Genomic DNA, 13,819 nt, shown 5'->3' on the forward strand with positions numbered 1-13,819 from the left:
AGTTAAGCCTGCAGCTTGTGGGGGACGTGGTTCTGACTTGGATCTGTGTTTGCAGCAGGCAAGCGTGTCGGGCTCAAACTGGAGTCCCAAGCTGGCAGGGAAAACAGGCTCAGAGGTAGTCTCAGCACATCAGGTGGCAGTCCCAAGGGGATTTCTGTGATCCAACCCGTCACAAGTAGCACTTTTGAAAATCTGGAGCCAACTTTTTTCTGCATCAACTACACCTTTGATGAGAGTCTGTCTTTAATTCAGGGCTACTTATAAAAACTGAAGGACATGAGATACTAGCACTTCCAGAGTAGATGGGGAACCTTAGGGAATTTTTTTGTAGTGCTATTACACACAAGCTTACCACTACAGCACCTTAACGGCCTAAAGGAACCTAAAGGAACTTCCCAGTGACAAGGGGAGTGCCATTACTCTTCACTTCACTCTCTATCGTTGACTGTAGCAGGGCAACAAATTCATTCTCTTCTCTGCTCCTGCCTTCACCTACTACATCCTCCACACAAAAAAAGCAAGCCATGGGTAGAATGCAAATTACACATTTTAAAAATCTCTGTTGGACTCTCTCTTTCTTGGTACCATTTGTTCCCAATACCAGTCTTTTTGGCAGACATGTTCCTGTCAGACCTATGGTCTCCTTTGCCTCCACTATTCAGTGATTTTCTTTGGACACATACTATTCTCAGTCACACAAGATAAAGGAAGCAAATTGTGGCAAAAACTTTGAATGTAGAACAGGCTGGTGGTAACTGAAAACTACTACTATCTGAGGGCTCTTTGGTGACCATGGTTTGGTGGTCTCCTGCAAGTTCCTTATAAGGAGGGGTCAATTTCGTAAACAGCACCACTACAGCTGTCACTAATTTATCAGTAAGTCTCAGACTTACTAGCAGTTTATGAGATGAGGGGGGAAAACAGATCTTTAAACCAAATAACTCTTTCAGCCTTGGAGGTGGTTTCTCCAGTATAGGAATGAGACACATTGCCGGGTTGCATGGGAAATAATGTACTTCCACTTCCTGAGGCTGTAACCTGTAGATAAACAGAACATCTCAGTCTCCGCAGCTAGAAAGTCCAACATCTTTCATGCACTCTAAATTCACAAAAATATTTCAGTGACAAGTGTCAGTTCTGGGAGTGTTCAGCTAGGGTTTGGTGAAAGAACATGCTTGCTTTTGTTTTATTTTAGGGGGGAAAGTGGCAAAAATAGTGAAAAGCAGTTTTTAAAGCAACCTTTTCTAGATGTGTGGCTGGGCCTGTTAAAATTAGAAAGAAGAGCTTCTTTATGACAGGCAGTAAACGTGGGCAGGGCAGGTGTGTTTCATTCTTGGTGAGAAATTCTTCTGCTCTCTTATATTTCACCAGGTTATTTTGTCATTCCCTTGACATCCACAAGATCATACACGCACAAAAGACAAAAACTTAATACTCAAGCTAAAGCATTCATGAAGTCCAGAGACTAATAAGATCAGCAGTGTGCAGGTACTAGGAATAGTCAAAGGAATGGCTGAGATTGCAAAGTGATATTGTGCACTCACAGTGCATGCCTTCCCCGCGAACTTTTACAAACATTAATGAAGCCTGACATCATACTAGTGAGGCATGTAAGTACAACTATCTCCACTTTTACAATGGGGGAACTGAGGCACAGAAAGATTAAATGACTTGTCAAAGGTCACATAAGAATCTAATGGGAAAGTCAGGAATAAAACCAAGATTTGTTGGCTTCCAATTCTGTGCTTTATTAACCACAAAACCAGATCTATTAGTTTTGTAGATTACCACAGGCCTATCAGCAAACATTTATCAACGAAGACTTGGGGGTGGTATAGAATGCCATTCAATAGGAACAAGAGCCTAAACTAAAGGTTCCTCTTCCTCTCTTCCTCCCCCTTTCCCCCCAGCCCCATCCAGGATTCTGAGACCGAGACAACTAGACCTCTGGTAATTTTGGGAATATGCAAGATGGTGAAATCTGTTTTTTGTCTCAGCAAATCTGTGGGATAAAGTTTAGCAGACTGATTTTCATGTGAATCTGAAGAGGGGGCAGGGGGAGAAGATCTGACTATTTACACAGATCTGAGTTTATGTTCCTACAGCTCAGAACAGATGATGATGTGCCATTGCTAATCCAATTAATCTAAAATAGCATTTAATACAAACCAACCAACCCACATCCACCAAATAACAAAGCCCAACAGCTTCAATAGGAAGCTTGGAGTTAGCTTGTCTGGTGGGAATGCTAAAATGAGGTAAAGAAAAAACACCGATAGGCCACCATCCTTTTTCAGCTCTTGCTTGAAGATACTATTATAATGGGCCAAAACAAACGCTCTCAGCCCAGCTGAGTTTCCAGTGACTAGATTGGCAGATACAGAAACCTGTTCAGCCAGCTTACATGTTCACCAGCGTGACATACGGAAATGTGTAAGTTTATATTTGTATTAAAGAGTTCTAATCACACTAAACAGATTTCTTTTCATACACTTTAAAGGCTCCCTCCCTGAGCTCTCCTTTATTTCTTGATCACAGTCTTCCTTAAAAGACCCCAGTATGTCAAAGCTTATAAACACAATAAAGGAGGGAGAAACAAGGTGGGTGAGGTAATATCTTTTAGTGGACTAACTTCACTATTAGTGAAAGTGACAAGCCTGAAGAAGAGCTCTGTTTATCTTGAAAGCTTGACTCTTTCATAAATAGAAGTTAGTCCAATAAAAGTTATTACCTCACACACCTAGTCTCTCTAATATCCTGGGACCAATATGGCTACAATAACACTGCAAACAAAGGAGGCATGCAGACAGCAATATTACTTCAGTCATCAGCAGATCTCATCATTATACAGTAACTCAGTTAAGCAGTTCAGTAACAAATACTTCCTCCTCCTTCCCACAAACACAAGAATGACAGCATGTGATTCATTCAATCCATTCTTCTTACATGTTACTTGAGATAAGCAGTTTGGTATTGAAAGTGAATGATTGTATAACATTTTACACAAATTCAGACAAGAAAACTTTGTATGTTTTCTTATCCTTTTAGGTATACAGTATCTCCCTGTGTACCAGAATCACAACATTTACCCTGGGATGAGTTATTTTTTAATAGATAAATAAAATATCTTCATTTCCTCCCACCCCATCACTGTGTTAAAAAGCATTGATGGTGTGTAGACCGTGTGCTGGGGCTGGTAAATTTTTCCACTATCATTTTGCAGGCTAATTATGTATTATTGCATCCCCCACTCCAAAAAAAACAAACAAACAACGGTTTAAAGGACAATTAAGGTTATAAACTCAATCACTCAGATTAGGAAATGCCAGAATTCAGGCTGCCAATGCAATGTTAATTCATCCCTTTTATGTATATGCATTAAATTTATACTCTTTAATTACATGATTACATACTATTTTTCCACAGGAAAAGGCACTGAATGGACAGTGTTCTAGAGATGACTCAGGGGTGTGCACCAAATGAGGCTGTTATTTGGATCCCTGCCTCGTTTGTTGCAGAACTGGGAAGTTACATGGTGAATGAAGCAAGAGATTACAGGAAAACTAAGGGCTGTCCCATAGTTAAAAGCAGTTGTAGGATGTCCTAGAGAACTGGATTCTATCCTGCCTCTGCCACAGAGTTCCTATATTATGTTGGACAAACCACAAACCAAAATTTTCACATTTGCTTATTAGTTGTGTGTTCCAATTTTCTGGGTACTCAGTGTGAGATACATGGGGTCAGATATGCAGGTGTGCTGGAGCACTCACAATGGCACTCTTTAAAAAAAAAAATCAGTCTCCAGGCATCTCAAATAGGGCACCTAGAACTAATGGGCATTTACCACCTTGATCTCTCTGTGCCTCAATTCCCCACCTGGAAAATGGAGATGATAATACTGCTTAATCTCACAGGAATATTCTGAAGATAAATGCGTTAATGTTTGTGAAGCACCCAGATACTATGGTGGGAACACTATAGAAAGACACAGGAGGAAATTAATAATTTTGTATTCAATGTAGGCTTTGGATTGTGTGCATTAAATAAGGCCTGTGAGCAATGAGGAGAATAAAAAAAGAAATATAGAATAATTCCCATTCACTTAATGAGCCAGGAGTCCTGCGGAAAAAATAGTGCATAGTCTATCTCATAATGCAAACACATAAAGCGGAAGGGGGAGTGAATTAAGCTTGCACAGGTACCTTCATTCTGGCATTTCCTAACTTTTGAGGGCTTGACTTTGCAACCTTAACAATGCTCTTTTAATATAGTTTTTTTTGTTGTAATTTCCTAGGCTTTTAAAAAAAGACAACAGAGACAAATTCTATCACATGGAACTATCCTGACACTCACATAGATCATCAGCAGGATTGGAATCTTTAGATCCACCACATAGACCTCTGCCATTTGAGCTAATGTAGTTACTGACAACAGTAGTACTTTATCTTCTTTAGGGACTAGTGCTAGAAGGTGATGAGAAACGCAACTTGCAAGTAGGTGTCACAGATACTTGCTGACAGCAGCAGAAGGGTAACACTCAGGAGTCTTTGGAATCTCTACCTATAGCATGGCAACAGTGATGTTTGTGAAACATAAGCAGAGCCCAGTCCTGCCCATTGAAGATCACAGCAAAATTCAAAGTCTCCAATCACGCAGGATCAGGTCCCTTAACAAATTAATATTTGGGAGATTAAAGCCATTATTTAGGGGCTATTATTATTTACTTATATACAAGGGGAATTTTAGCCTAATTTCCATTTAGATTAGTAGTAATAATTGTGGAAGCAAGAGAAACTGGTAACAGAACCCAAAATTAAAAAAATAAAATAAAATAAAATTGAGACAGCAGCCAAGTGGGAAAAAAATAACACTCTTGATCCAGCAGTTCAAACATTAATACAAGTATTTATTCTTCTTTGCTTTATATTAGCCATTATTGGAAAGTGACCCATACCACTTCCATTCACTTGGTCATTTCTTTGAAAAGAGTCATATCACTTCCAGTGACACCATGACGCATTAAATAAATTTGGCACTGCAATGGGTTTATTACCACTAAAAATGGGCCAAGTTCTAAAGTCCTTACTCAGGCAAAAGTCCCCAGAGACTTAAATGAACATTTTGCCTGAAAAAGGACTTTCATACTGGCCCATTACTTCAGAGAAACCTAGAAGCTAGAGATGGAAGAGACCTATTAGATCATCCTCCATCTCTTTATTTATACTGATGTATATAGTTACATGTGACAATTTTAATATATACTCAAATTTTATATACTTAAACAATAGTTTCTGAATTTCTTACGCAAGTGACTATGCTCTCATTTCTCTGTATCTCAAGAGCAAAGCTGCATCTGCAAGCACCTCATTAGAGAGAAGCAAGAGAAGTGATATATTGCAGCTATTTTATTTTTGGAATCCCCACTGTAAATAAAACCCATTTCCAAAGATATGCCATGGATACAGAATATTTGCTAACAGAGCCAATGCCTTATGTAACAGAAGTAGTACTGTTTAGGACTGCTTTAACATACAAAACACAAACACCACATTAGTTTACAATGCTACAAAAAGGTAACAAGAAATAAGTGAGAATTTCATTACCAAAAAGCTATTGATAACCCAAAAAAGGAAGTTTTAATTCATTACCTAATTTTATTTAATTCAGACTAGGTAATCTTAGCTGATACTCACTGTGTACAGAAATGTCCGGGCTTGTCTAAACAACAAAAAGCAGATGCATGATGAGGTGCTGAAGACAGCTCTCTGCCAGACCCAAACCAGCAGGCCAGTTGGAGGACCCTTTACTTATCTTCCATTTAATATAAGTTCTTGCTTATTATTGACACGTGGCAGAGAAAACAAATTCCAGAATTCAGTCTCAACTTGCTTGCTGAAGACAGAGTAACTGTTACCTTTTGGAAAAAATGTTAACAGAGATGATCACTAAAACACGCACACTCACTCAGAGCAGCTGTAAATTTCCACTCTCCTTTTCCTGGATTCAGATTCCAAACCTCATTTGTCTCTCTAATCTGCCAGGGGCAGTTCTGTTTCTGGTCAGACTAGCTCTGTGTATGTGCGTCTTCCCTCCCTTCCCGGCTTTCTCTCTCACATACGCCACACACACCCTCCCTCTGTAAACTGAGCTCCACGTCAGAGGAATGTGTGTAAAGCAAAAGACAAAGTAATGCCTCTGCCAACAGAATTTTCTAGGGTTAAAGTCACAAATGCAACAAATCTACATCACTCACATAAGTTTTCCCTCATCAGTCTTTTAGTACAAAAGCCCACCACAGTTGCCTCTTTCACACCCACAGTGTGGTAGAGGTTGCTATAATTACATTATTCACCTTACCCTTCTGTTTAGAATGTAAATAAGGGCTTCTAACAGTGAATGGTTTATGGTTACAAGATAGTAAAGTCAACATGCTACCACAAGAGCTCTTTGGGCAGAGGGGATCTACCCATAGGCTGCTGTTTCCTGCTTGAAAATTTTTTTTTCTTCTTTACTCTATTTTTCTGTGCAAAACTCACAGTTTATTCTGAGCAAAATAAAATCCAATAGACATAAAAGGTGTTTCTCAAGCTAAGTGTATTTTAATTTTATGACAATGTCAGTATAAGACAGGAAGGAGACATTCACATAATAAAAATCTACTGAAACAATATATACTACTAACTATTATCAATCATGGGAAAATATAGCAAACTGCAATTATCTTGAAGGATCTTCTTGGATAGGTGGGGGAAATAGAAAGAGAATGTGTGTGCGCGCATTTCTGTGTGTTATTTTAAAGCTTCATTTTTCTCTAACACTGATGATTCTTCAGGCTGTTTCACATATGTCCACAGGGAATTACATATGCTTTTTCCCTACAGCTAATGTCTAATGTACATTAAAGACAATAGAAAGAAAATTGTTTTACTAATGATTGCTACCAATGCTGTTTTTTAAATTCCTTCCTCATCTTATTTCTGCTCTGTTTTAGCATTATGATGAGCCTTTGCATGATGAGTGATGATATATACACATGTGCTGAAATCAACAGTTCAGGGTGTAGCTTGGGGCTGAATTCTGCATCTCAGCGTTTTGTCAAGTTCATTATCACCTCACATTATTTAAAAAGCTTGTGTGCACATAGCAGATTTATTTTAGAAACATCTGTGTCCACCACATGTTAGTGCTGCCTTCCCATGTCCTGTCATGTCTCAATTTAGGACTCAGTCATGGTAGTTAACCACAGCCTTATAGTGGAGGCAGTGCAGAGGTGTACCACTCCACTAGGAACTCTGGGAGCAGTGGCGTAGCCAGGTTTTAAGTGTAGGGGGAGCAAACATAAAAAAGGCGCCCCCTTGGCTCCTCCCCGGCCACGCCCCCTTGGCTCCTCCCATTTTCCCCCCAGATTAACCCCAGGGCCAGCTCAGGACTCCTGCGGCTTCCCGGGGGTGCGGATACTCCCCATCCCGGGGAGAGTCTCTCCTGCCCAGTGCGCTCTGCAGGTGTTCCCTGCCGGGCTGTGCTGCCTGGCCCCCCCGCGTGGTCCCGACCCCCCACCCCAGGATCCAGGCTCCTGCGCCGTGCCAGGGCCCCCCGTCCAGACAGCACGGCTTGCGTCCCTGCCCTGTGTGCCTGGGGAGCTCCTTGCCAGAACTCCCCAGTGCAAGGCACCAGACTCCCTGCTCACCTTCCGCCCTGCGCCACTGCCTGTCCCCGGCCTGCTCCCGGTGCTCGGTGCACTCCACGCGGGACTCACCAGCCAGGCAGCCTTAAAGGCGCAGGGGCTCTTTCGCCTCCCCCCACCGCATTAGCAAGGGGCAGGGAGCGCTTGGCCGCCGAGCCCTGAGCCGCTGCCGCAGAAGGTAGCTGCGGCAATGTTGGCGCCCCGCTGAGCGCGGGGCACAATGGCCGAGGAGCCGGCCCCCTTGCTCCTCCGGCCGCGCCTGCCGCCCCCCACCATGGCTCCTCCGGCTGTGCTGCCGCCAGTGCCGGCCCGGCAGGCGCCGCTTCCGCGCCTGCCGCCCCCACCATGGCTCCTCCGGCAGGCGCCACTTTTTGAAAACGTGCTGAGGGGAAGCGGCTGCTTCCCCTGAACCCCACTAGCTACGCTACTGTCTGGGAGGCACTGAGACTAGAGATCTGAGGAATGCAGGTGCAACACCACCCTTTTAAAAAGTGCAGCTTCCGTGTGCAGTCACCAAGCTCAGCTGGCCAGGGCAGAGACAGGGTTGGGAGAGACACTCACTTTGGAAGAACCTAGCATCAACAATCTTTAGTCTTTGTACTCAAAGGAGAACAAGGACTAAAATATATATGACCCTGCTCCGGGCACTGTCTCCCATCCTTATGCATCCACACAGGAGGCACTACTTTGTCCTCGGAAAGATCTTCTTTTACTTGCTTGTAAAACAGCACACACATTTATGCTTAAAATAATAAAGCATCACTGAGGCACCTAGGCCCCAGGGTTTTAGAACCACATGTTGAGATGGTGCTGAAACCATGGTTAAAGCCAGTTTCTGAAGTGAAATGTGAGTTCACCCACACCCAAAAGGAACTGCAGGAAGAGGCACTAGTGATTCAGCAGGTGGCACTCTTAGCTCCAAGCCAGTTCTGATGCAGTCCCCCAGCACGTTATGGGGCACCGTGCTGCTGGAGGTTCCATCTTTTGAATAAGACTGAAAACAAATCTAACAACATTTAGTAACACATGCAATTGCACTTTTTGTAAGGGTAGAGGCATTAACTGTTATTTCCCATTCAAACGCCGTCTAGCATAATTCTGTCCTCCCCACATCACTTCCATTGATGTTTCAGATGGAAAAAGGTGCTCCTTCCTGTCCTAAACTGAAATACAACGGAGGTGTGCACTATGGAACGTTTGCTGAGTTTCACCACAGAGAAAAAGCTGCATTTCAGTGGTAGGTTAAGTAAGCACACTAGATGGTTTGTATATCATTACATTTGTAGAAGCATTTATGGAATATACAGAATAAGAAATGCTATATAAACATAAGATTATCATAGAATCATCTAGTCCAGTCCCCTGTGCTGAGACAGGACCAAGTAAGCCTAGACCACCTCTGACAGGGATTCGTTCAAACTGTTCTTAAAAAACTCCTATTATAGGGATTCCACAACCTCCACTGAAAGCCTATTCCAGACCTTAACTACCGTTAGCCCCGGTCTACATTACGAGGATAGGTCAAATTTAGCCGTGTTAGGTCAATTTTATACGCAATACGTCTACACAACCAACATTGTTCTATCTATCTAAATGGCTCTTAAAATTAACTACTGTGCTCCTCCCCGGTGAGGGGAGTAGCACTAAAATCGACCTTGCTGGGTCAAATTTGGGGTAGTGCAGATGCAATTTGACAGAATTGGCCCCCGAGAGCTACCCCAGAGTGCTCCAATGTGACTGCTCTGGACAGCACTTTCAACTCCGATGCACTAGCCAGTAGGGTGACCAGATGTCCTGATTTTATAGGGACAGTCCTGATTTTCGGGTCTTTTTCTTATATAGGCTCCTATTACCCCTAACCCCCATCCCGATTTTTCACACTTGCTGTCTGGTCACCGTACTAGCTAGGTACACAGGAAAAGCCCTGGGAAATTTGAATTTCATTTCCTGTTTGGTCAGTGTGGTGAGCTCAGCAGTCCCAGAATAGGAAACAAGCTCCAGCATGGACCGAACAGGAGACACTGGATCCGATTGCTGTATGGGGAGAAGAATCTGTGCAGGCAGAACTCCGATCAGAAAGAAGAAATGCTAAACATATATGCCAAAATTGCACAGGCCATGATGGAGAGAGGCTACAACAGGGACACACAGCAGTGCCACGTGAAAGTTAAGCTCAGGCAAGCCTACCAAAAGACAAAGGAGGCAAACAATCACTCCGGGTCAGAGTCCCATACAAGCTGCTTCTATGATCAGCTGCATGGCATTCTAAGGGGGGGGACCCTACCACTACCTCACCGCTGTCCTTGGACACCTGCAAGGGAGAGTCTCACAAAACAGGGAGGAGGATTTTGTGGATGAGGAGGAGGAAGAGAATGCCCAGCAGGCAAGCAGTGAATCCGTTCTCCCCAGCAGCCAGGACCTTTTCATCACCCTGGAGCCAATACCCTCCCAAGGCGGGTTCCTGGACGCTGAAGCTGGAGAAGGCACCTCTGGTGAGTGCACATTTGTAACTACACTACAGGATTTAAAAAGCAATTGTGTTTAATATTTGATTTGCCCTGAAGAATTGGGATGCATTCGCAGCCAGTACAGCTACTAGAAAACAGTCTGTTAACGTATCTGGGGATGGAGCGGGAATCCTCCAGGAACATCTCCATGAAGCTCTCCTGGAGGTACTCTGAAAGCCTTTGCAGGTTTCTGGGGAGGGCTGCCTTATTTCGTCCTCCATGGTAGGACACTTTACCACACCAAGACAGTAGCAAGTAGTCTGGAATCACTGCAGCACAAAGCATGGCAGCAGATGGTCCTGGGTTTTGGTCACATTCAAGCAACATTCAGTCTATCTTTCTGTGTTAGCCTCAGGAGAGTGATATCGTTCATGGTCACCTGGTTGAAATAGGGGAATTTTTGTAAGGGAACAGCAAAAGGACTCAGTTCATGCTGGGCTGTTTGCACTTGGCTAAAAGGGATCATCCCAGAGAATAGCCACGCGGTGGGGTAGAGGGAGGGGTGTGCTGCACATCCACCCCAAAACCACAGCCCCTCCTTTTAAATGGCAAACCTAACCAGCATTGCTTGCTATGGGAAAGGAGGGCGCTGCAGTTTGAAACCATTCCCACATGTTATGAAGGTGGAAGAAGCCAACCCCACATACCCTTTGGCTTACCATGGCTGCCTGGAAACCTGCCCCACTGCCGCCATGATGTCCCAATTCGACACAGACGTTCCTGAAAGCACGGGATGTGGCATGTCCTCCTCACAATCATCCTCATGCTGGTGGCTCCTAGCTAGGATAATGCGCGAGATATTTACAATGCTCACAACAGCAGCGCTGAGCTGAGCAGGCTCCATGCTTGCCGTGCTATGGCATCTGCACGGGTAACTCAGGAAAAAGGGCGCAGAATGATTGTCTGCCGTTGCTTTCACGGAGAGAGAAAGACAGAGGGAGGGAAGACTGACAACATGTACCCAAAACCACCTGCTACAATGTTTTTGCCCCATAAGGCATTGGGAGCTTAACCCAGAATTCGAATGGACAGCGGAGACTGTAGGATAGTTACCCACAGTGCACCGCTCCTTGAGTCGATGCTAGCCACAGTATTGGACGCACTCCACTGATCATGCACTTAGTGGGGACATACATGATCGACTGTATAAAATTGCTTTCTAAAGATCAACTTCTATAAAATCGACCTAATTTCATAGTGTAGACATACCCTTATCCTTAAAAAGGTATATCTAGGGACTGTGATATATATTAAGCTCTGTTTATATGGTCTGGTTATTTTCATTCAGAATTTAGATATTTTTTGGGGACTTGTAATTATAGACACTACAGGCTGTGATTTTGTGTGCACTCAAGTAGGGCACCATAGTGCAAGTCTTCTGCCTAGAGAAATTCCCTTTAACAGGAATTCTGTGCATGTACATCACACAGAAATGAGTCTTTATTCTGAGGGGCTGCATGAAGTTGCTCAATCCTCACCCTGATTAGTACACAGAGAAATATTGAAGATTTTTTTTTAACTCTATGTACCACCTTTCTAATGTGGAATTTTATCTGGAATAGCTTGTGTAGAGAGTTGAGACCTTTACAGCAGTTGATCTTCAGATAACAGCAAAGGCCCTGAGTCAACGTACCCCACCATGGCATATTTATCCAGCTGCTGTTACCTCTACCTAAGTAGTTAACTATTTCCTTTGACAAGGGCTTCTTTTGATAATTTAGTTTTGTTTCAGTATATAATTTGTGCTCATCTCAACTCCTGAATTAGTTAATAATGAATAGCCAACAATTTTTAAAGTCTTGTCAAAATAAACTGAACAACTTGTTTGCACATGCTAAAGAACTCCGACTTCTACATATTTGAGTCCCTTTACATTTTTTTCCTTCTTTATGAATGCAGATCTCAGGCTGAAGGTATGGGTAAAGTTCTTTTTTGAAAGAAATGACCGTATTTTCTTAACTTAAAAATCCCTCCATCTATTACAGCAAAGAAATAAAACACACATTACCACATTTGTTTTTTATTTTCTACAACGCTAAAAGGAAAGCTAAAAAGCTTTGAACCATATGTGGTAGTGATAAATTGCAAAGTCAGGAAATAAATTTATAAATCTAAATTACATTCATGTTCAACATCTAATTATCACATGCAAAGTAGTTCTAATAAAATATTTCTAAAATTATTTTCTTTGTTAAAATGTGTGGGGTAGACAGAATACAGCATGATGTAGTATAAGTAGGCTTGGCAGAATCTTTTTTTTATAATTTTGATGGATAATATCAATGCTTATTGTTAAGAATTTTTATATTTTTATTGATTTAGATTTTCACAATGTGCAAAATTATGGCCGTGGTCAGACAATTATATAATGACAGTAGATGTTGAGATTCAAAGAGTTGACGCTTTATAACCATTAAAACACCATTGTTAATATCACGTCAAAATATACAAAGTAAATATCCTTAAACTAAATTAAGTTCTCAAACAGTATTTCTTACTTTGTCTAGCTGTAAATTTTGATAATCATTGATAGAAATATTTTTCATCCATGTGTGTGTCTATGGTGAAACTGATATTTACCAACAAAAATCTAGTCCTTCGAAGTCTAGATATAATGTTTTTATCAGCATTATTAAGGATGGCCTTAAAAAAAAAAAACCAACACCCCACTACTCAATATGGCCATCCCAAATTCATGTCAATAAAATCTTTCTACCTCCTCATCACATTCTTTCTGACCCTATAATTTTCATTTTTATATATAACCCTCGAGGGGGTGTGTGGATATGTACATTATGTAAATTGTACACACACAAAAATCCTGTGGAAACAACCTAGAGCGAAAGTCAATCTAGTGGTCTGCTGCTCACCAAGGTAAAGATGGACCCTACGGATAAATCTACGCAGCAAAGAATAACCCATGGCACCAAGATTCAGAGCCCAGGTCAACTGCCTTGGCCTCATGCTGCGGGGCTAAAAATAGCAGTGTAGACAGTCACACTTGGGCTGGAGCCCGGGTTCTGAAATCTGGGGGTCTCCGAGACCAGGTTCCAGCCTGAGAAGGAATAGCAACACTGCTATTTTTAGCCCAGCAGCCCAAGCCTTGCAAGCCGGAGTCAATTGACCCAGCCTCTCAGACTAGGCACTGGGTTTCTATAGAGAGAGATTTCAGAGTGGTAGCCGTGTTAGTCTGTATCAGCTGTATCAGTTAGTCTCCTCGTTGTTTTTGTTGAGAGAGAGGCTCCATCCTTGCCTGCACCCAACTGGAAGGAAAAGAGGAAGGAGCAGAGCTTCCCATCTCTCTGAAGAACAGAAAACTGGTATCCATCTTTACTGGCTCCTAGTGCTGCAGTCAGGGATATTGCCTCTGTGATTGCTGTAGCTGAGTTGCTGCTATTGTATTTTGGCTAAAGCTGAGAGCAGGATTGAAATAGATTCTTCATATAAACTATTTTAAAAAATGTAAACAAATCATCATGATCATGTTATTCCTTCTCCCTCCCCTCAGCTCCCTCTAGTGCTCCCTAGCATGGACTGCATTCTTTCCTGATCTATTCAGTTTGCATTAAATATAACTGCAGAGGAGAAGAAAGGCAGCGTTGATCTTTCTAAAAAGAGTTCCAATTCC

General features: G+C 42.4%; 1 protein-coding gene across 4 annotated transcripts in view; it reads right to left on the minus strand.

Moving 5' to 3' along the window:
• The window catches only part of CAB39L (calcium binding protein 39 like), a 100,514-nt gene that overhangs the window by 66,269 nt on the left and 20,426 nt on the right, over positions 1-13,819 (minus strand). Inside the window, exons 2-3 of one of the 4 annotated variants that reach the window (XM_045014017.1) lie at positions 5,694-5,914; positions 894-1,038 (exon numbers count right to left, since the gene is read on the minus strand). In XM_045014017.1, coding sequence (XP_044869952.1) covers positions 894-989 — 96 coding nt within the window. In that variant the 5' untranslated portion in view covers positions 990-1,038; positions 5,694-5,914. The other 3 variants (XM_045014025.1, XM_045014036.1, XM_045014044.1) reach the window with 3 other exon arrangements.

Source organism: Mauremys mutica, chromosome 1, assembly GCF_020497125.1.
Source record: "Mauremys mutica isolate MM-2020 ecotype Southern chromosome 1, ASM2049712v1, whole genome shotgun sequence".
Classification (NCBI taxonomy): Eukaryota; Metazoa; Chordata; order Testudines; family Geoemydidae; genus Mauremys; species Mauremys mutica.